The 23,628-nt window shown below is 47.9% G+C and overlaps 1 protein-coding gene across 4 annotated transcripts; it reads right to left on the minus strand.

Moving 5' to 3' along the window:
* Window positions 1–1,253: 1,253 nt before the first annotated feature.
* C1QTNF2 (C1q and TNF related 2) lies at window positions 1,254–23,169 on the minus strand. 4 transcript variants are annotated; one of them, XM_032477228.1, is made up of 4 exons: window positions 23,025–23,075; window positions 13,855–13,931; window positions 7,145–7,397; window positions 2,520–3,164 (listed from the first exon to the last, which is right to left on the minus strand). In XM_032477228.1, the coding sequence occupies exons 3-4, from the start codon at window positions 7,386–7,388 to the stop codon at window positions 2,551–2,553; spliced, it is 858 nt and encodes a 285-aa protein (XP_032333119.1). In that variant the 5' UTR covers window positions 7,389–7,397; window positions 13,855–13,931; window positions 23,025–23,075; the 3' UTR covers window positions 2,520–2,550. The 4 variants fall into 4 exon arrangements, with proteins under 4 accessions (XP_032333117.1, XP_032333119.1, XP_032333118.1 ...); XM_032477227.1 differs by having other exon boundaries at window positions 13,855–13,934; window positions 23,025–23,061; XM_006177975.3 differs by lacking the exon at window positions 23,025–23,075 and adding an exon at window positions 14,688–14,781 and having other exon boundaries at window positions 13,855–13,934.
* Between the last annotated feature and the right edge of the window lie 459 nt (window positions 23,170–23,628).

Consider the following 23,628-nt stretch of genomic DNA (forward strand, 5'->3'; position numbering starts at 1 on the left):
CCTATCTTCCAGTCTCTGTGGGAGGGTAGGACCCCCACTTTGATAAAAACCAGTTGGCAAATCCCGGTGGGTTCTGCAGGGACCAGCCCCCCACTCCATTTTCATAATTTTTCACTTCCTGAAGTCCACAGAGCCCCCACTCAGCCCCACCCCCATCCCCTCATTCTCCCTTTAAAACACCCCATCACTGCTACATAAATCAAAGTGAGTCCAATTCACTTTGGATCCTTCCCTACTAAAGTCGTATATTAAGGATTGAAATCAGTCCTCACTACTTTAACTAGTGTCCAGCTTTGTTTCTCTTGGATAACGTCTGTCTTTTGAAGTGTGTCCCTTATGAGAAAAGACCCTGGGGCCAAAGGCAATTTTATTGCACAAAGATGCGCTGAGTTCCGGGTCGGCCTCAGTGCCTAAAGCATGAAGGCCTAAAGACAGGCCCCGTCTGCTGAGGCCCACAGTAAGCCGTCAGAGCAGGAGGAGGGGCTGGTGCCCCAGCTTGTCTGGGAGGGGCCACCTCCTTGGAACCCCTTCCTCAACTGGGCTTGCCTCCTGCATCATCTGCCAGATGACTCCGGGTCCTCCAGGCAACCAGGAGACAGCCACCCTTGGGAGTGTTAGGGAACAAACCAGCCCTCATCCTTGCCATCAGCTGGCCACCAGATACCCCCTCCACTCTGTCACCCTCTACAGCCCACCTGCCATTAACCCAGCACTCCCAGCTCACCACTTCCTGCACCCCTGGGCCACATCCAAGGAAGACAAGACCACAGCCTTTTGTCCTGCAAGGTCTCTGCCTCCATCTGCCCCAGCCCCCTAGCCGAGTGCTAAGTCCCCCAGCCACCCCTCGTCATCCCCACCACCTCCCTGGGGATTCCCTGGCGGGCTGCTGGGGGGGACACGGGTTTAGGTCAGACGCTCTGTGGGTCCTGCCTATCTTGCTCAGGCTGGGTTTATTACCCAGGCTTCACAGGGTTGAGTCAACTGCCTTCAAATGCCTGCATCCCTGGGGGAAGGAAGAGGAAGTGGCTACAGGTGCTTCTTTAAAAAATGTAAAATAAAGGGAGAAAGGAAAATAAAAAAAAAAAATAATTGTTTATAGACAAAGATGCCCCTTGAGACGCTGGCCCCTTCCTACAGGGGTGCTGGGCAGGACCCCAACCACACACTAATCTGCTTGGGCCCCAGACCCCTTGCTGGGTTTCTCAGACCCGTCCCAACCCCATACTTTCTACAGCCCAAAGAAAACAGAGTTCTTTAAAGTAAATCCATTTTTTTTTTCATGGAGGGGGCCACACCTTCCAGGACCACTCCAGGCAGCATTTTCTGTCCTCGAGGGGGCCCTCTTGGCCTCGCCTTTCCGGTTACAAGTTGGTCAGCACAGTCTGCCTGGGACCTACGCCTCCATAAGAAAGTTCTCGGCAGTAATTGACCTCGGGGGTGGGGAGGGCGTCTCAGCACCAGCCGCTTAGATCCCTGCGCGCTGGAAACCCGTGCGGAGGGGGCAAGTTCGTGTACAGGCATCACTCCTGCCCAGTGGTTCTCAGGCTTGTGGATACCCCGGGTATCTTCCTGATTGAGAAGTGGGTCTGCAGGTGATTTCTAACTAATAATGAAGCACTTCAGTGGGGCACTGACTTGACTCCCGCAAGAAGCAGATTCCAGGTTACCCCTGTGTGAATGTCACGCCGACTCTTCCCTTCTAGAGTAGAATGAACTCTTTGCTACAGGCTGTGAGATTCTGAACAACCTTCCAGCCTCGCACCCCAGGCCTCCCATCTCTTTTCTCCCTTCGCCCATCCTTCTGGCCTTCAGCAGGTCCTCAGATGTGCCAAGCTCTTTCCTGCATCAGAGCCTTTGCACCTGCAGCTCCTTCTGCCAGGTCACCCCTGCCCGGACCCCTGCCTGGTTCTATCTTCTGCTTTAGGGCTCCGCTTAAAACTGAACCTCTTTCTGGTACTGACTTGGAGGGGACTTCAGAGAGCCTTGGGGAGTTGTGCGGGGCTGGAGATATTCTGTTATTGATCAACACACAGGTGACAGGATGTACGTAGGTAAAAATTCATTGCGCTGTCCACTGAAGATTTGTCGACTTTACTGTATGTAATAAACCTGAAAAGTTGAAATCTGAAAGAACCAATGTCTCCCTCTTCCCTGTCTCCTGTTCTTCCTATGACTCTCGACCATGGCTTGTGCATTTCCATCCTGGCCCAATAATTACGCTATTGGCTGGTTTATTTGTAAATTGTATCTCCCATCGGAGTGTAAGCCCCGCGAGGAGAGAGCCTCTGTCGGTCCTGTTCACGGAGGTGACTTCCAAAGTGTAGCACAGTGCCTGCCACACTGTGCATACTGAGAAAATTAGCGAGTGGAGAGACGGGAGGGTGAATTAAAAAGCTTGGGTTTAATGATGGAGGGAAACAGGGGTAGAAGAGGTCGGCCTGAGGTTAGAAGCTCCCGATTCCCAGTCCCCGGCGGACAGTTCAGGGGTCTTGCTCTGGAAGCACAAGTCTAGGAGCCACTGGCCTCCTCGGAGACCCAGCACTGGCCGGCCTACACCTCGTTGGGGTTGTCCTGGTCGGCGTAGATGAGGAAGCCCGTGAAGAGGCTGTCGGTCCAGTAAGGGTCGTAGAAGAGCCCATTCTGCTCTGAGTAGAAGATCTGGAGCCAGACCTCGTCCCCCTGCTTGAGAGCCAGGATGGTGGAGCCCGAGGCCACGTCGTGGTTGCCCGTGTTGGCATCGAAGGTCCGGATGCGGTACTGGCCGTTGTGCACCAGGCCGATGGCCAGGTGCTTGTTGGCCAGCGTGATGTCGTAGGTGAAGTAGTAGATCCCCGGCACGCCGCAGACGAACTTGCCGCTGGACGCGTTGTAGTGGCCGCCCTCGTTCATCAGGATCTTGTCGAACTTGATGGGCAGCCGCTCCCGCGGGTAGCTCTTGGTCACCGCCACCGAGAAGGCCGACTTGGCGTGGCCGCTGCCGCAGCTGCAGGGGCCCGGGAGGCCCGGCTCCCCCTTCTTGCCCTTGGGCCCCTTCTTGCCCGGCGTGCCGTGCTTCCCCGGGGCCCCGCTCACCCCCTTGGGGCCGCGGGGGCCGGCGCGCCCAATGGCCCCGGCTTTGCCCTTCGGTCCTGGCTTTCCCCGGTTACCTGTCCGGCCAGGAGGACCTGGAAGACAGAGCAGCTGGCGTTACGGAGGGGACCTCAGAGAACAAGGCAGAGGCTGCTGGCCCCTGGGCTCTCCATCCTTGGAGCACAAGCCTTTGGGTAACGGAAAGAACAAGGAGGCTGCGGAGTCGCATAGAACTCGGTGCACATCCTCATGGTGTAAACTGGGGCGCTTCTCCCAGGCTTACCTGGAATATGGGCATGGTGATACTGACCTTCCAGAATCCTGTGGATCAGGGCAAAAATAATCTGTAACAATTCATGCCCTTCCCTTTTCCTGACTTCCAAGGAAGAGTCTGTTTTGTCTGCCGGATCAGTCCTTCCACGGGCTGTGCTGGTAATGGGTTGAGATGGGAATTGGTGCTGTACACCAGAAACGGGCACAACATTGTAAACTGCCTATACTTCAATTAAAAAAAAAAAAAAAGAATTGGACGAAGCCGTTTGACTTCAAAACACTGACTCTAGTGAAATCCCCGTGTGGTGCCCAAGGTCCCTGCCCACGTGTGCCAGGGCTTTTATATCAGCACAATAGTTGTACAACAGCAAAAACGAAGAACAACTAAATGCCCATCCAAAAGGAAGTGATGAAAAAATTACCATCCATCCATTATGTGCAGGAGTTTAAAAAATGAGGCAGATTTATGTGCATTATATAAAAATTTCTCTCAAATACACTGTTAAGAGAAAAAAACAGGCGGCAGAAATTTTTTTGTTGTTGTTAAAAAGAAACCACAAAGCTATTTCTATACCCATTTAAGCACCTGGCACACAGTAAACACTCGCTAAATATACTTGGCATATCTTGCAGAACATTCCCGCAGTAATGTTTACTTGTAGAATGGCTCTGGGTTTTTAATACCCATGTTCTAATAATGTGCATTTCACTGAATAGAATATTTTTAGCTGATGGTTATGTAGGAAACATTTATATTTTTTGTCCCCCAAGCTCAATACAATCTTTTAGACAAAACATATGTGGGTAATGACTGGAATCACGTTGAAATACAATTTTGCAATGGGTACAAAGTGACTGACAGAGTTGGGTGTAGATGTTTTGAAAAGCATGGTGGATGTCAGTCAAGGAGCCTGCTTCTGGAGGTTGCTGGTGCTAAGCTGCAACCTAGCATTGCTGCCCACAAGGATAGTGCTTGCTCATTGGCCTATGAACTGGGTGATCAGAAAGCAACGCTGTAGGCACTTTACATCCTAACAAGGCACTCGGCTTCTTATTTGTATATATGCAGGCATTTCACTGTGTTTTAGAGTTTTAGGTTAACATGTAATACATTTAAATTTTTCCTATTTTAAATAATTGGGGAATCAAATCCCAAATAATTCTTTTTTCCCCCACTAAACATCTAGTTTTCAGTAACAGGATGCTTATGCTAAGTGCCTGGCAGGGCTGGATATTATTATTATTGTTTAAATTTTTATTTATTTATTTATTTATTCTTATTTTTCCTTTTTCAGGGGGCTGGGTATTATTATACACATATGTAACTATGTAGAAAGAGGCCAGGAAGGATGAACATTTAACCAGTTGATACTGGTTACCTCTGGAGGATGAGAGGAGAACAAGGAAGGGTAGGAATTAAGGAGGAATCTTGCTTTATTTATATTGTTTGAATACATTACATTGAGAACGTATTTGGGTACTACTTGTGTAATTAAAAATAAAGGAATGGGGAACAAAATAAAACTAAGAAAGGTCAAAAAAGCCGTTCCTTGAAAAAAATGAAAAGAAACAAAAGATGCAAGAAGGGACCATGAGAAGAGGAGCGATAAAGACAGAATCATTTCGGATTCGAATTTTGGGGGGAGACAAATAGATAAGGAAGCTTATCTGGAAGTTTTATGATGTATTTTGTATTTTCTGGTGGTGGGGGTTAGGTTTATTTATTTATTTTTAAATGGAGGTGTTGAGGGTGGGACCGTGGACTTTGAGCAAGCTAACGCACCCTATCCCTGAGCTGCACCTTTCCCCACTTATGATGTGTTTTGGATGTGCTGCCTTTTTGATTTCCTTTTTTTCGAGAAACTTCAGGAAAAGCCGACTTTACTTGCCAAAACCTTTCTAGAGATGGATTTCTATGTGTATGTCGGAGGGGAGAGTGGTTGAACATTATCCTTTATTGTGACTGGTCCCAGGGTGACCTGGCTTTTCTGGGTTACACGTGTCAGGACTCTCCATCTCTCGACTCTGCTTTCCTTGGTGTGTTCGCTTAATTCTCAGTGGCGACTCAATATAGGGCAGGAGAGTTGGCCAAAAACAACCCCAAACCCATGTCCTCATAGCTCTTGATTAGGGAAGAAGGGCAATCGCAGAGATCCCCTCTCACCCCTAGGAGTCACAAAGCATATGCCTTGGAAACTGGCTGGCTCTGCTTGGAGCACGTGTTCAGACATGAATCGACCACTGTGGTCAGCAAATGGGAACAGTGTCATCCAGTGCCTGACACATTGTGAGATACCCTCAAGTCAAAGCCATTATCATTATTTTTGTTTTGTTTCGGGGGGAGGTAACTTGGTTTGTTTATTATTTATTTGTTTATTTAATGGTGGTACTGGGGATTGAGCCCAGGACCTCGTACATGCTTAGCTATACCCTCTGACCTATACCCTCCCCCTATTATCATTATTTTTATAGTTATCCTTCTGGGGAGGAGGTGCCCTTGGAGGAATTAACTTGGTGCAATAGGAAAAGGCCAGGACTTGGAGTCTGCTCCCAGCCTGTTGGGTGAGCTCAGCAAGTCTGTTAAGGGGGACTTAGATGTACCATTTACTGTATGTCTACTCGGAGACAGGTGCTTCACGGGTCAGTTTACTTCATCTTCACTGCACCCCGCAAGGTAGGTGCTGTTATAATCCCTATTTTAGAGGTGAGGCAACTGAGGTTTGGAGAGAGGTGAGGTCATTTGCCAAAATTGGTATCCAGGTTTGTTTTCAGAGTTCAAGTTCTTGGAGCTACGATGTGCTATTCTCAGCTTAGTCTCTCTGGCTCTGTGCCCTCATCTGTCACATGGGGGCAACGTGAGCACCTCGTTCACGGGATGGTATTGCTGTACCAGCAAATGTACCACATACTCAAAAGTTCTATGTCAATATTGAAATGCCATACAATGTAAAGTTATTATGATTTCCCTCAAGCTTAAAGTGTACACTTTGGGGTGCTGCTGACACTGAAAAGTGCTTGGTAGCATTTAGAGATAAAAGGAATATCAAGGAAGAGCGGTATCCTGTAGAGAGTTTCCAATCTGTCTGTGCCTGCCTGGCTTCCCTTCTTTCGGGAAAGTGCCCTTCACTACTTCACGTGGTCCTAGTGAGGCTGCCAATCTCAGCGACCAACTGTCCTCACCACCCACTCACATACACCTAGGGGTGGGAGCATGACTCAGTCCTAGCAAATGGTGGAACCTCACCTCTGTGGTCAAAGGGATTGGTTCAGGCTGCACGTGTGGTCAAGGAGGATCAGTCATCCTGAGATTTACTTTATGGATCAAGCCATGAGGAGGTAGGCTTGAGCCCATCAGTGGGCATCTCACAACTTCCAGCCTTTGTGAGAACCAAACCAACACACAGAGAGAAGCAGAGCCTTGGCAACAGTATTTGAACTCCTGGATCCAGCTATTCCTGAAGCTCAGCTCTCGGACTTCCTAGTTGTATGAGGCAATAAATTCCATTTGGGACTATAAATTGGGTTTCTGTCACTTGCAACCAAAAGAGTTACAAATAATATTTCAGGAGACTTGGTTAAAGTCACTCAGTAAAGCAGTGGCACAGCTAGGTCAAGAACACAAGATTTGATGGTCACTGTTCCTTTCCGGAGAATAAACAGTGACAGCGATTAAGAGACATTAATTTGGTTTATAACGAAATGAGTTAATATGAGTTTTCGTAACTTCACAAACCCCTTTCATGTCAGATGCTGTCAACTGCAGGTGGGAAGGAACAGGAGAGACAAGCACTGGGCCGCTTACCTTCTTCTCCATTGTCCCCCTGGTCCCCGTCCTGGCCATCCTGGCCATCTTTGCCTGGAAAGCCCATTCTTCCCACCATTCCTGCTGGCCCTGGAGCTCCTGGGGGGCCGGCTGGGCCCTGGGGGCCAGGCAGGCTGCAGATGAGTTGAGGGGGGCCCTTCTGGAAGTCCCTGCGGGCGAAGGCACCTAGCAGCGGGTCGGCAGCACAAGGAAGGGCGCAGGCCAAGAGCACCCAGGGGATCATGGTGGTCACCTGGAGGAGGCAAGAGAGCTGTGAGTGGGGAGTCTGGCCACTGAGCTCACCTGGTGGTCAGTCAGAGAGGCTTTCAGAGTGGGAGGAGGAGGAGGCACCAGGGAGAGACACAGATGTATTTCAGATTCTCACTCTCTTCTACATCTCATGCAAGTAGCTGGACAGTGTCATCACATCCTGAGGACCTGTTTGGATGAACTGAGTCATGGACCCAGAAGACACTTTCTCTGCAGTGGCGGGACTGACAGCCCAGTGACAGCTGATGGGGAGGGGCTGTGGATGGAGAGAAACGATCCATGGTTTCATTCGAACAGGTGGCATGAAGGGAAAGTTACAAGGGCAGAAATACTTCAAATTGCAGGTGATGATTTGCAACTAGGCTGCTTCTCCCAGGGGACTCAGCACAGCTCATCAGTGGGTGAGAATTGGGGTATCAGCTCTGAGCGAAGGTGGCCCAAGCCTGAGCAGCGCTGGTGGCCCATGACTGCAGCTCCTCTGCCAAGGGCTTCCTGTGCATGGGGCTAAGAGCTTTCCATGCATTACTTAATCTCACAGCATCCTTACCAGATAGACACAGGGGAGGAAATGCAGGCTCAGAGAGTTTCACAGCATGACTAAGTCAGGGAATCAGCAGGTGGCAGGGCTGGGATTTGAACGAGGCCATGCAGATCCAGAATTGTCTGCTTTTTTTTTTTTAAGTTAAAAAATTATAAAAAATACACTTATATTGTTAAAAAGTTAAATAATATTATAAGGCTTATAATGAAAAACTGTGTGTGATGTTCAGTCCCACCCATCCTTCACTTCAAAACTCCCTCCCACCCCTCAAATGCTTTTGCCTTTTCTTCTGATATTTATCCACATTAAAATATAATGTGCTTATATGGATTTTTTTGATTTATCAATTTTAGACGTTGCTTTCGAATTCCTATTATGACAGATGAGGATTTTTTTTTTCTCCCTCATGGAGTTCAAATACAATTTTTGACTAGATCAAAAATCATTCTTTGAATGATTGTAAGCAATGTTTACTGCTAAGCTGAGCACTGTACTATAATTATACTTTTTTTGTATACACTTTTCTTACTGGAGATATTGATAGTTTTATCATTTATTTGCTTTGTTCTCTACACTACTATTTTCTACATTATCAAATATGTCAGGTAATTTACCTCCTCCATTTATTTTCCTGCAGACATAAATCCTAGACCCCTCTATTCACCTGTTCTGATCTCTGTAAATGCGAAGCTGTCATCCCAGGATCCTCATTTATCACCATCATGCTGATTCTCTTTGTCTCTCTCCTGGGTTGTATCTCCTGCTCTACGAATCCAATGTCTTTCTCTTTTTGTTTTATATTCTATTTTTCACTCCCTCATTTTGGTGGCACATACCCTGTAATAGCTTCCTGGAAAAGAGGTGTGGGGCATAATTTTTTGGAGACTGCAAATCTCAGACTGCCTTCATTTCACACCATGTCTTTAAGGCTGGGGCAGCAACAGCATGACCATACCAGAGACCAGAGTGTTATGTGCCCAGAGATTATCTATCTACCCCCAGCCCCTCGCTGGGAAGATGCAGAAGCCAAGGTCCAGAGCAGAAATCAGTGCCTTGTCTAGCTCAGTCACTTTGCAGCCAACAGCCTCTCTCCCAGGAATGAAAACAGGAGGGAGACCACTCCTTCCTGCCACTTCCTGCCTCTGAGATGAACTCTGAAGTGCTAACTTGCTCCGTGGCTTTAGGTAAGCCCTTTTCCCTCTCTGGGCCTCGATCCCCACCCCCACATGAAAAATAAGGGGTTGTTCCCACGCTCGAGCGGGCATCAGACTCCCCTGGAGGGCTTGTTCAAACCCAGATTGTTGGGCCCCACCCCAGAGTTTATGATTCAGTAGGTCTGGGTTGGGGCTGGAAGATTTGTGTCATTATACAGTATCCAAGGCATGCTGCTGCTGGCAGTCCAGGGACCGACTTTGAGGACCACGGGACTAGAGGATCTCTCTCTAAGGTCCCTTTACCTTTGTGCTGACTGAGACTTTCAGACTCCACTTTGCCCTCTCTTTCCAGATACGAAGCCTTGGGGGCTTCTCTCTGTTCTTGCACTGACTTTGCCTGATCCAAGCCCTCAAGCATGAGGGGGCTCCCCGCAGCGTGGCGCTGGCAGGAACCCTGCTCAGGCCTCACCCTTGCAGCTCCCACTTCCCTCCTGGGCTCTCAACCTCCCTTGCCTTCACATCCTGCTTTGCCTGGGGCCTGGGAGCCTGTCCAGACCTCCGGGCTGCCTCTGGAAACAGGCTAACTCCATCTCTCCTCCTGGCCTCCTCCAATTCTTTAACCCTGGGAACAAATGAAGGGGAGAGAAGCCAAGGCAGGGAGACTACAACACTGCACTGAGCTGGTCCTCAGGGGGCCAGCCCCAAGGCTCACCCACCTGGTGACTTTGGACAAGTCACTTTCTTTTTCCAGACCTCAAAGACTAAATGTCACAAGGGTGTCTCTGGCCAGGTAGAGATGATTTAGTACCAGATACTGCCTTTATTTAAGGCAGGACATCATATAATAGCAAAGCTATTATCTTTTCAATTTCTATAATCCTGATGAAGAAAAAACAGTTTCAGTTTGGTGAAGTGGATCTTTCCTGCCTCCATAACCCTTTCTAATATCCCTCTTCCACAACCAGCGCTGTCATCTACAGAAGTCCACACCTATTCTTAAAGAATCTTGAGCAAGCCCCCACAAATATGCATGAAGACCTTGGAAACCCCCAGACAGGACCAAGGTGCCAGGGACCCTGGGACAGAGCATTTGCTAGGATGCAAGGAAGGCCAGCGATTGACAGAGGCACAGGTTTAGCTCTGGGTACTTAGCTGAAAGGAATTTCACATCCTTTGAAGAGAATGTAAAGAAAGACTGAGTGGATGAGCAAAAGAGGTTGTTAAAATAGAAATTTTCACCTGGGCACCAGGACACATGAAAGGCTGCATTCTAAATCCAAGGGTCAGGCCAAAGTGAAGAACTGACAAAGGAAAGTTTGAAAGCCTATCCCACAACTCTTGGCACTTTTGGATTTTAAAATGCAACAGCCTCCGTGGAGGCAGTGTGCCCGTGCCTGACACCAGCAGGCCTAAGGAAGCTGGAGGTGGGAGGGCGGCTGGTGGCCCAGGTGGAGGGGGAAGAGAGAGCTCTCTGCTGCACAGGAAAGGGGGCTGACTGCCTTCTCACCCTCCCTGGTAGGTGGAAGGTACCAGACGTTTCGCAGCCTGAGCCAGAGGGCTCAGAACAGAAAGAGAAGGGCCCAGCAGTGATGACCATGCAGGGTGGACGCCAGAAAACCAGAAGCCCAGGGGGAGGCCTGGACTTGCCGGTGAAAGGAAAGTATGCATGGCTGCCTTTACAGCTGTTCCAGTCCTAGGGCCCAACACTGGAACCCCCAAGGGGCCCGCAGAAAGCCCCCACAAAGGAGACAGCTTCCACTGCTGTCGGGCCCAAAGGGCAGAGGAGCCCAGCCCTGTGCCAGCCAGGAAACAAGTAAGAACCTGAACCCTCCTTCCATCTCTTAACCTCTCCTTCCGCTCCTTCCTTCAACCCAGAGAGAGGTGAGTGGAGAAGGGAGCAGACGGCCCTGTCAGCCTCACACTTTCTCTGGGGGACAGGGGGAATGAAGACTGAAGAGTGGGTTACGTGGGAGTGAACTAGCAGGGGGATGGGGAGCGCCCTCACTGGCTCAATTACAAAGAGTAGAGGGAGGCAGACAGAGCTGCAGTTTGAAGCCTCCCTGGTGGTACCCGTGCTCAACATGGGCTGCACAGGCCAGAGCAGAGGTGGGAGGCTGATGTGGCAAACCTAGCAGAAGTTTACATGCATGATGGGCTTTTGGAAAACTGTGTCCGAGATGCTCCCCAGGCCCCAGGAATCTCCGTCTCCTTCCCTTGTCTACTTGGTGAGAGTCTTGCCAAACTGGCCTCAGTGTTACTTGTGAGGTGGGACACATCTGGGCCACCAGAAGAGAAATCAAATTCTCAGGGCAGGTATGAAATGGTTCGGAAAGTTGCACTCTGCAAATATGTGGGGAGGGAGGGAGGGAGGGAGGAAGGAAGCGGGTGGGAGCCAGTCTCCTAAGCAGAGGAGAGTCTGCAAGTCAGGCAGGAAAGCGAGACTGCCGGATGCGACAGAGGAAGGAGGGAGGGGAACCGAGGGTTTCTGCTTAAGGCTCCCCTCTTTCTTCTGACCTCCACTCCGAGCCACACAAGCCAGGCAGGAGGGAGGAGGGTCTGCTCTCCAGCCCACATCAGGTCCGCCAGCACCAGCCTCTCTGGATAACAGGGGATCCCGCTCAGTGACGCTGGCCCAGGGCAGGCCCCAGCGGCTGGGTGGAGGAGCTGGGCTCTGGAACATGCAGGGAGGAAGGGATTTCTCAGAACTGGAGCCTGGAGACTCCGGCAGCCCTAGCCAGGAACTGTTTTGGAAATACAGGCAGGGAGACTAGGTTCTGGTTCCAAACCTACCAGGGAGGGAGAGGCAAGTCTCCTTGCCTCCAGGGCACCTCCAAGAAAGACCAGGCTCCAAATAGCCCTGCTCCCAGCCTGTAACTCCACCTTCCCCGCCAACCTCCACTCCACACCACGTGGGTGAAAAAAATAGGGGCCCAGTGCTAGGACAGGGGCCAAGGCCCCAAGGCATCCAGATAGATTAACTCTTGCAGGGTCTTTTAAACAAATTTAGAAGGACAAACTTGAGGGGAGCCCCAAGGGACCAACCCCTTCAGTTACAGACAGGGAAACTGAGGCAGAGGCAAACCAACTTAACTGGATGCCTGCAAAGTTCCAGGGACTGTGCAAAGATTTTTATTGGAATTATTTTATTTGAAGTTTACAATAAACTCTATGAAGGCAGTAAATGTATTGTCCCATTTTTTGGAGGAAGAAACAGTGGCTCTGAGAAGTAGAATGATTTATCCCGTATCACACAATTAGAGCAAAGGGGACAACATTCAAACCTGCGTCTGAGGGGCTCTGAAGACCACGCGTAACGTACTTCACCTTGCTCCCTTCCTGCTGTTTTTTTTTTTTCCTGTTTTATAGAAGAGGAAGCTGATGCTTGAGAAGCTAATTTGTTCATGTTTACACAACTAGTTCATGGCAGAAGCTATATTTGAACTTGGGTTTGGCTGACCCTAATGCCCAAATGCTTTCCATGATGTCAGCATTTCTTAGATTTTAATTCCTAAATATCCCAAATTACAGAAGAGACATTGAAGCATATGCCAAAGCCACACACAGCAATAGAGAAATTTCTTTGATATCTCATCTTTTATTATATCATTTTGTACACACACACACATACACACAGAAAAACATATGGTTTTGAAAATGTAAAAGTGTTATTTTTTCTCCCTTAGGATATTTGATGAAAATGACGCTTGAGGAAACCTCCTGACTTCTGAGAGACCCACATGTGGCTCAGCCAGGGTGATGGGGGCAGTCTCCTGGGCCCTGACACCCCACCACAATCCACTGTGGAGTGTTCATGGGGTGTCCCCAAGGGGCTGGACCCAAAGACCAGGACCCCTAGCACCATCAGCTCATTCCTTGCTTAGACACAACAAGAGCCTCTATCCTGGTCTCCTGCTCCCCCCAGGGGAACTCTCCATGAGCCGAAGGGATCGTTTACAAACATAACTCAGCCACGCCACCTCCTGGACAGTCGCACGCCAGTGGCCCCTGGCTGCGAACAGCAAACATGGGGACCCCTGACCTGGCCCTAAAGGACCCGGCCCCCAGCATCCACCCTAACATGGCTCTTCCCTTCTCTTCCTGCACCTGCCTCCTTCAGGCCAAGCTCTATTCTGCCCCTCTGCCGGCAACTCAGGGGCCCCACCTCTCGGCATGCTGGCACTTCATCTGGGAGAAGCTGTGTTTCAGCTTAAATGTCACTTCCTCCAAGGCCTTCCTTGCAGACAGGTCTCCGTTTGGAGCCCTGTCTTTCCAGGCCTTACAACTCACTTGTATTCACTGCACCTGTCTGCTTACCTGCTCACTGGGCCTGTCACCTCTCCCATTAAAATGGAAGCCCCTTGGGAGCAGGGACACCTGCTACATTCCCAGGGTTTCCAACTTCCTTGCACACAGTGGGTGGTCAAGAAATATTTTCTTGATTAGTGAGTGTTTGAGACCCCAGTCTCTGTTCTGAAGAAAATTCACAGTGAAGAGAAAACAAGTGGTCTAAATCCAAAAAGGGCACTGGTATCCTTGGGTTCAAGTAAGTTTTCTCCTTTCCCCAGTTTTTCTAACTCACATCAGATCCAATTCGAATCCCTTCTTCCTTTTGGCCTTCTGGAGCACTGGGCCACCCACCCCCCTACTACGGGAAGGGGGCTTGCAGAATATTTTATATATACCAGGTACTCCATAAATATCTGTTCCATGGATAAGAAAAAAAGAAAGTATTCGTCTTTCCTCACCTCTTAAAAAACTGTCTTAGTTCCTAAATCGTCCTTTCTGGTGTGAATTGAATAGGGAAGCCTGCAGGTTAGTCTTCCTGCTGAAGGAAAAAAATTGTTAGTTGGTTAAACCCCCCAGATGGAATCATGAGTTGCTAAACTTAGATGAAGTTCTTCAGTCTGGTTTTAACTTGGGCTTCTCATCTCTAAGTATCTAATGCTTCATAAAGACACACGTTCTAGGAAAACACTAGGCGCTGAAGTGCTTCAGCCTGGGGTTCACTGTCTTCCTCTTCCTCCATTTGCCCTTGGCCATCAGGACACAAATCCCGGGTTCACTCCCAAGGGCCCTCTACTCAGACTGTGATGTGGGAAGGGCCCGCAGTGGGGACACCGGTCTCTCACTGACTCTATTTGAATGTGATCTGCCAGCAGAAACTCCAGGGACACCTGTCTGGGCCTTGAGCTAGGCTGCTGAGCCTGACCTCTGCACCATCCCCCCGGAGACTGAAAGATATAAATTGTACTCAGTTAAATTTGACCTGTCGGTTATCAGGTTGTGACACACTTACAATGAAGGGTGGCGTTTCACTCAGTGATTAAGAGCCATGAGAAACACAGACATTTAGTTTCCTCAACTGTCTGATGGAAATCACAGTATACCTACCTCACAGAGTTGGTACGAGAATAAGATAATGTATTCAAAGCTTTCTAACCCAGAGCGTGACACAGTAAAAACGCACTCGTAATAAAAAGTGCAAGAGGAGCAACAGAATGACAAAGCCACACTTGGCTACTGAGGGAAACCCAAGAACACTGGTCTTGCGTTCAGAAGAAGTGGGTCCCAGTCCTACCTTTGTAACTCACAGGCCACGTGGCTATGGAAAAGTCATTTCCTCTTAGCTGGGCCTCCATTTCCTCACCTGTAAGATGCAGCTCATGTAACCCTCACCCCATCTGCCTTATAGGGTTCCTCTGAGAATCAAAAAAGAAAAGGAATGTTGAAAGCGGAACATGAGACAAAAGTTAGAGCCTTGTTTAAAATCGTAACTGCCACCAACTGCAGCCGAACTAACAGCACAATCCTGACCTCCCACCAGGAGCTCCTGGAGTGTTTCAGGCGGGGAGCCTACTTCTGAGCTGGGGGGACCCCTGAACCTCACCCAGCCGGGCAATTCTCCCGCGCTTGCAGTTAAAAGGAAAGGGCTGGTGGTAGGAATGGGGTGGGGCTTGCTCGCAGATGAAGCTCATGCAGATGATGTTCGCTGAAAATTCGCTTTGATGGGAGTGGAAATTCCGTGCTGAAAAGCACCCCATTCCCTCCCCCTTCCCAATCCAAATTCCAGGAAGCAGATTGGAAACAGCTGGTCTGAAAAGCTGAGCCGAGGCCCACGGGAGGAGGGAGGGCTGGCTGCCGTTCCTCGCACCGCACTCAAGGAACCAGTCCCCATTCCTGGGACCTGCAGACCGATGCCCATTTGGAAACACTCCAGCACCGAGTCTAAACACCGAGGATTAAAAGTCTTGAGTCCCACTTGCCCAAAGACCTCAGAAAATATGTGATCTGCCATTTTCTCCTCCCTGCAGCCCCGGACCCTGCTTCTGGCTCTGTCCGGAAAGAGAAGGCCAAGGCCAAAGTGTGACCCAATGACGCAGAAGCCAAGATCTCGCGAGGTTTGTCTCAGCGGAAACTGAGAGCACACCGGAAGTCAGCCTGGCAGCCCCGCGTACCACCACGTTACGTCTTCGCATAAATCCGCCCTAACCCTTACAGACGGACTCGCGTGGCGTGTGGTGTTGGGGGCGTGAAGCCCACCCCTCTGGGCGCTGGGCTGCTTCAGGTGGGACCTCAGCTGCCCCCGCAGTGAGCGCCAGAGTCAGGCTCTGGAGCGGCTGAAGCCAGAGCCATCAATCCCCGGACCTGCCCACGGCTTTTCTCTGCCGCGGAGACCCAGGACCGCAGTGAGAGAAGCATGCCGCTGATGTGTGGGGTGTGAGGACGGGGAAGGAGGCCGGATGGTGTTCCGAACCCTAGCCTGCTCTCTCCTGAGGGCCGGCTTCCACGCGGCCAAGCAGAACGCTGCCCAGTAGGGATAGGATTTGAGCCACGTGTATCATTTTAAGTGGGCTCCCTGCCACGTGAAAGAGGTGAAATGAATTTTTATAATATGTCTCACTGTTACCTCAGTCATCATCCTTTCCACGTGTAATCAGTGAAAAAATTATTGAGGTAGTTTACGTTTTTAAATTAGCACTAAGTTTTTGAAGCACAGCGTGTATTTCGCACTTGTAGCACGTCTTAATGCCACATTTCAAGTGCTTAACAGGCACACAGTGACTACTGTGTTAGCTTGAAGCAGAGCCCCCTGAGTTGAAATCCCACAAAATAGCTGTGGGACCTTCTATAAATTATTCATCCTCTCTCCTTCATCTTCTTCCTCCTCTTCTCCAAAATGGGGATGTTAATAATAGTACCTACCTCTTCTAAGAGGGTAGTGGTGACAGGGATTTAATATTCCTAGAGTAAGGCCTGGTATATGGTCAGGTATAAAAGCATTAACATTATTATTTTATTATTGTTTGTCCTTCTAGAAAGCAAACAAGATGACAGATGTTGAAAGCGAAACATGATAACAAAAAATTCAGACCTTGTTTCACAACATTGTAAAATGACAATAACTCAACAAAAAATGTTTTAAAAAATTCAGACCTTGTTTAAAACTGTAATTGTCACCAACAGCAGTTGAACCAATGAAGAATCACCCTGATCTCCTCTGTGAGTCCTGTGGCATTTCATGAAGGCCCCTGTATTCTAGTAAGTTCTCCATTTTCCGGTAAGCTACTTTGGGTTGAGTTTCTGTCTGTTGCTACCAAAGGAGAGTCCTAGGGAGGCATGGCCTTCACTTCTGCCCTGCCATTGCATCTTGAGGGAAGGATGGAGGTGTCTGGCTGGGGCCCATACCCCTGATCCACCTGGTGTGTTCATGCACCACAGTACAAAGCTAGGTGAACCAGTGGGAGAATGTTTATCTCATCAAATGACAGGAGGTCAAATAGGATATCACGTATGCAGATGCTTGGTGCTGTGGCTTGAAGAGAATTCCCAATAAATGGTGTTGCTTATTCTTAATTGCCTGGCGAGCCAGACACGGGGGATCTGAAGATGAAATGATGTTGTAGGGCACGTGGTCTGGTTATACTGAGGGTCTAGCCTGGCATACCTGTGAGACCAGCAAAGAAAGCAAACCTTGCTCCTTTTTTCTTTTTGATACAGACTCTCTGAAGGAGCATTTAGGACTATACAGAAGGCAGAGGAAGGAAATCTGGGGGTTAGCTAATCCCTTGGGATGGTATAAAAGGGACCATGCTTGCAGATCCAGGAACTGAGGGAGAGGAACAAAGTCTGAACTCTAAAGGGCTGGGGATAAAAAGGTGTTTTCCGTGACTTCCCTGGGCTCGCTGGCTTCCACTGAGTCGCTTTCGGTCAGGTCATGATGGGCATTCAGGGTAACTGTAAAGATCTGACACAAGGCTGGCCTTCGAGAGCACAGAGTTGGGCTGGTGGTTGTGAGATGATTAAGAGTCATTTTCTAGCTCTTTGACCTCTGTTAAGTTATTTAACCTCTCAGTTTTCTTGTCTGTGAAATGGGAAAACCAATACTGTATGGTCTTATTTGAATCATTTGAATTTGGAATAGCATGCTATAAAAACACTTATTGTTTCACTTTATGTGTAAAAATTTGTCAAGAACCTTGCAAGGCTGTTCTAATAGGAAACAGAAATTTTAATGGGTAAACAGAAATACCTGCCATCCTTTAGTAGGTGAATTTTGAATTACACCAACTTGAATTATTTGCAGTCTTTAAGAATGCCTCCCTGAGTAATATGATTGCTCGTACCGGCTTTATGGGGTAATTGTGAACATTAAGTAAGATCATGTGGTAACCAACCCACAGTAAGCACTCAGTAATTAGTAATGGTAATCTGATATAATCATAAGATATGAAAACAGTGAGTGATAGAATAGAAGAAGGTTAAACAAGCAGACCTGGGTCTGCTGTTTCCCCATCTGTAAAATGGTGAGAACCGTGAGCTTGTGAGGAGTCGAACAGTTGTGAGCTTCAGGTTAAATAGCATTGAAGGCAGCTGTAACAGCTGAGGTGAAGTTGTGAGCTTCAGGATAAATAGCGTTGAAGGCAGCTGTAACAGCAGTGTGACTTGAATGCAAAGGTGCAGGATTTCTATGGGTGTACCCTATTTAAACAAGGCTGTAACACTGGAATTTAGTCATTTAATGATCAGCTTTTTGTTAAGATTGCAACATGCAAGGACCTCTGGCTGAGAGCTGTGGAAGATGGCCTTGCCACTGAGGAAGTTAAAATCTAGAGAAGAGGTGACGAGCTGGTTTATCAATGGCCTTATGGAAACCACAGATTGCACTGTGCTTTTATTGTTTTTTTTTTTTTTAATTTGAAATTGTTGCCAGTGTAAAAATTGGGAGATTTTATGTTAAAATCAAGATTTCCAAACAGTATACCTAGGGATACATCTAACTAAGGAGGTAAAAGGCCTGTACTTGGAAAACTATGACACTGATGAAAGAAATTGAAAACAACACAAACAGATGAAAAGCTATACCATGCTCACGGATGGAAGAATGAATATTGTTCAAATGACCATAGCACCCAAGGCAATATACAGATTCAGTGCAATCCCTATCTAAATACCAATTGTATTTTTCACAGAATTGGAACAAATAATTCTAAAATTTGTATGGAAACATAACATAAAAGACTCCAAATAGCCAAAACAATCTTAAAGAAGGAGGATAAAGCTGGAGGTATCACACTTCCTGATTTAAACTTTGTATACTACAAAGCTACAGAAATCAAAACAGTATGGTACTGGCACAAAATCAGACACATCAGTGGACCAGAATAGAGAGCCCAGAAATAAACCCACACTTGTATGGTCAATTAATCTATGACAAAGAAGCCAAGAATATACAATGGGAGAAGAGACAGCTTCTTCAATAGCTGGTGCTGGGAAGCTGGATGGCTATATACAAAGGAATCAAACTGGACAACTTTCTCACACCATATACAAGAATGAACTCAAAATTGATTAAAGACTTAAATGTAGGACTTGGAACCATAAAACTCCTAGAAGAAAACATAAGCAGTACACTCTTGACACTAATCTTAGCAATAGATTTTTTTAGTGTGTCGCATCAGCCAAGGACAGCAAGAACAAACATAAATAAATGGGACTACATCAAACTGAAAAGTTTCTGCACAGTGAAGGAAACTGTCAACAAGACAAACAGACCACCTACTGAATGGGAGAAGATATTTGCAAACAGTATACCTGATGAAGAGTTAATATCCAAAATATACAAAAAAACGCATACAACTCAACATTAATAAAGCAACTGGATAAATGTAGACGGCCTACAGACACGTGAAAAGATGCTCAACATCGCTAATCATCAGAGAAATGCAAATCAAAACCATAATGAGGTACCATCTCACACCTGTCAGAATGGCAGTTATCAAAAAGATAACAAGTGTTGGTGAAGGTGTGGAGAAAAGGGAACCCTTGTGCACTGTTGGTGGGAATTTAAATTGGTGCAGCCACTATGGAAAATAGCAAGGAATTTCCTCAAAAAATTAAAAATAGAACTTCTATATGATACAGCAATTGTACTTCTGGGTTTTTATCTGAAGAGAACAGAAACACTAAACTTGAAAACATATATGTACCCTTGTGTTCGTTGCAGCATTATTTACAGGAGCCAAGATATATAAGCAACTGAAGTGTCCATCTATAGATGAATGGATAAAGAAGATATATATAATAGAAAATTACTCAACCGTAAAAAAGAATGAAATCTTGCCATTTGTGACAACATCAATGGACCTAGAGGGTATATTATGCTAAGTGAAATAAGTCAGACAGAGAAAGACAAATACTATATGATAGCATTTATGTGTAGGCTCTAAAAAATGAAACAAATGAATAACCACAACAAAACAGAAACAGACTCATAGATACAGTTGGTTGCCAGAGGGGAATTAGGGGAGAAGAAGGATGAAATAGGTGAGGAAGATTAAGAGGCACAAACTTCCAGTTATAAAATGAGCCATAGGAATGTAATGTACAGCATAGAAACTATAGCCAATAATATGGTAATAACTTTGTATGGTGACAGATGATAACCATACTTATCATGGTGATTATTTTGTAGTGTGTAAAAATACTGAATCACTATGTTGTACATTTGAAACTGCTATTAATATTCTGAGTCAATTACACTTTTTTTGGTAATTTCTAAATTTTCTTTAGAATCTGGAGGATTTGGCAACATTCTGGCAGGGCTGGCTATCTCTTGGACAAAGTGTTAAGAGCTGAGTTGTGTTTTCTCCAAATTCATGTGTTGGAGTCCTAATCCCCAAACCTGAAAGTAAGACTGTATTTAGAGGTAGGATCTTTAATGAGGTCATTGAGGTCAAACAAAGTTATATAGATGGGCCCTAATCCAATATGACTAGTATTTTTATAAGAAGAGATTTGGGCCCAACCCCCAGACCAAGGGATGACCATGTGAGGTCACAGTTAGAAGGCGGCCATCTGCAAGCCAAGGAGAGAGGCCTCAGAAGACACCAAACCTGCTGTCACCTTAATCATGGACTTCCAAACCTCCAGAACTGTGAGAAAATAAATTTGTTGTTGTTTAAGCCACCTCGTCTGTGGTACCTTGTTACAGCCGCCCTCGCAGACTGATCCACAGGACCTACATTCTTCAGTGTCCAGTCCTCACCACTCCCAGATGCTGTGCATCCTTTTCACTTATATATCACGCACAGCCCTTGTTGGTATATGAGTTTTCAACCCTGATCCACAGGAAAGGGTATTCTCCATGTGTGTGTGTCCTGCATGTGTGCTATGTGTTCTTATTTCAAAGCTTCGATGTTCATTTGCTCGTCTAAGTCTCCTCACAGTTCTAAGGGCTGGTATTATCATCCCCACTTGGCAGAAGAGGGAACAGAGCTCAGAAAAGTGAAGTCATTTTTCCCAGGTCAAGGCTGGGATGGAACCCAGGCCTGTTGACTCAGGGCCCAGGGCTCATGTCCCTCTGTCAACCTCTAATTGCAGCCCCTCTGCTTGGGCACAGGACCCGTGTGTACATAAAGCCTTAACTAACAGGGCAGCTGTGTGTGTGTGTGTGTGTGTGTGTGTGTGTGTGTGTGTGTGTATTACAGAAATAAGCCAGTTACAGCAGTGCACAAATCCAAGGGAAGATTATCCCCTTGAAAAAAGATTTGGCATAGAATTCCCTTCAAAAGTAAACCTAGATGAGAACTTGATTAACAGAAATCTGATTTATGCAGGAGTTCATCATCTCATGGAAGCCAAGCCAGGTTGGTAGGCCCCTGACCTAGAAGGAATGGGGAAGCTGTGAGCATAAATGGGGACTCTGTTAACCCATGATGAACATTCAGCACCAGAGACTGGGACTTACGAAAGCAGGTGAAGAAGAGGGAAGGACTAGCAAGATAGGGAAGAATGGAGGGAACCTGCAGAGAAAGAAGTAACTTCTTGGGGAATTTGCTGAATATTTGATGGAGGCAGAGTAGCTTTGGAGGTGCCGCAGGCTTGTGAAGGAAATCTCAATTCCCTAGTGGGACGACACACTATACACAAGAGCAAAGTATGTGCAGATACGGAAAGATGGCCAAGATACACTGCTAAGTGAAAAAGCAAGTTGCAGCATGGAAGGTCAAGTATGATTTTCTTTGAGTTAACGAAAGATGTACACACATAAATACAGATGTGTGTGTACGTGTGGGAAATTTGTGAAAGGACATACACCTTGTTAAAGGGGTAGTTACCTCCCAGAGCTGTAGAGGAGCGTGTGGGCTTTTACTTTTCACCTTCCATCTTTGTGTCCTGTTTGCATTTCTTATGATGAGTATTGTTAGGGTTACCTTTTTGTTTTAAATGATATAAAACTAAGGCTTACGTATGGGAAGACAGGCAAGGTCATGGCCCTGCTCAGGGTGAGGAGAAATCAGACACCCGGGAAGAAATGAACCTTGTGCTGCACTTGTATCAGAATGAAGGGCGGCAGTGAGGTTCTGAAGAGTGTGGCGGGTCTGCAGAGGGGCAGTTGAAAGTGGGCACCGTGGGTGTGATTACCAGCTGACAGAGTGAAAGCAGAGGAGAGCTGTGCAGGTGGGAGAGCAGAAATGGAGGAGCGGAGAGGACTTGGAACAACACTTAAGTGAGCATCGGCCCACATTTATAGGACACTGTTACTACTATGCTGCTGGTTCAGTGTGGCGTCTCTGGGAGATGGCCAGTCTAAGGAGGGGACTCTTGAAGGGTTCCATGCAGTAGAGTTTTGCAGTCAAAGGGCAGGAGAGGATTGCGCTGAGGTTGTGCAAAGGACTCGGGTGTTAGAGGAGAGACCTGGGCTAGGAGGCTGCAGGAGGTCAATGCAACCGTTCAATGGAGAAGCAGGGTCTGGAATGGGGACAGCGGCAGTGGGGATGGAGAAATAAGAACACAGTAAAGAAGACAGGGCTTGGAGACTAGTTTGGGGGAGAAGGGCGAGGGAAGAGAGTTTGAAGAGCTAGGTGCAAATCTCAGCTTGCCAGTCTGTATGATGTATTAAAGAAATGTCAAGAGTAAAATGAGATAATGCGCTTGATAAGTAAGTATGACTGCTAGCTTGGGTGTTAGACTCAGCAGGATTCAAGCCCCTTTACCACCAGTTACTAGCTGTGCAACCTGCGTGTCATTAATGCCTCTGAGCATGGTGCCTCTTTTGCAGGTGGAGATAACCTGTTGTCCTGGAAATGGGACAGCTCGTGTGGAGGGCTGGCAGGGCCTGGCGCAAACCAGGCGCTCAGCGAATAGTAAAACTAGTACTAACAGCAAGGGAAGCGCTGAGCACAGAGCCTGGAACGCAGCAAGCGCTCAGTAAATGTCAATCCATGTTACAATTCATAAGGCAGAGGACTGAGAGCCAGGAATCCGGGGGCTGCCCGGCCTGCAAAGAGGGGATGTCCGCAGAGCTCTTCCTCCCACCTCCTCCTCCTCCCCACGCCCCCCCCCCACCCCCGCCCCGGCGCCGCCTGTCCTCCCTCTCCCCGCCCGCACTTTCCACCGCAGCGCGGACACTCACCCTCGCCGCCGGCCACGTCCAAGGCGTCTGCAGCCACGAAGCTCTGGGCCGCGCTCCGCGTCCCCGCCGCCTCCCGCGGCGCCCGCCCCAAGCATACTTTTCCCATCCCGTCATGGGCGGGAGGGAGCGCTTTCCGCCCGGTCACGTGGGCCAGCCCGGCGGAGCGGCGTGCTCTCTTGGGTTTGGAAAAAGGTTCCAGCTCTGGTGACAACTTGGGTGTGTGGCTGCATCGCTCTCTATGTAGAACTTGTCAGTGCATTTGAAGTTTCACGTGCACGAGAGTAATTGTCACCGAGGCGTGTGCAAGGGTGCGGCTCTGTGTGCTTGTTCCTGAGCATTCGTTCCACTCTGGGTGTAGGGGTGCTGTGGGCATGACGGCTTCTAACAGAGTACCTGTCCCTGTGTACTGAATGTGCATGTGCTTGAGAGTGATTATGGACCATGTGCACGTGTTTAGTGTGTGCTTAAGTGCATGTGTCCAAACGTACATCAGGGTTGTGTCTGCACGTAAGCATGTTCATATGCAAGGTTGCAGCATGGTGTGCAGTGGAGGTGTGCTTCAGTTGCTGGGTGCACACGATGGTGGCTGGATAGCTGTGTGTTG

The sequence above is a fragment of the Camelus ferus genome, chromosome 3 (assembly GCF_009834535.1).
Source record: "Camelus ferus isolate YT-003-E chromosome 3, BCGSAC_Cfer_1.0, whole genome shotgun sequence".
Taxonomy (NCBI): Eukaryota; Metazoa; Chordata; class Mammalia; order Artiodactyla; family Camelidae; genus Camelus; species Camelus ferus.

Excerpts from the sequence above, each read along its gene's own strand:
- C1QTNF2 (XM_032477226.1), bottom strand. The coding sequence starts at position 23,138 with ATGACGGGATGGGAAAAGTATGCTTGGGGCGGGCGCCGCGGGAGGCGG. Across the intron at positions 7,398-23,024 it reads GGACGTGGCCGGCGGCGAGG|GTGACCACCATGATCCCCTG; the intron begins GTGAGTGTCCGC and ends TGCCTCCTCCAG. Across the intron at positions 3,165-7,144 it reads GGGGGACAATGGAGAAGAAG|GTCCTCCTGGCCGGACAGGT; the intron begins GTAAGCGGCCCA and ends TCTGTCTTCCAG.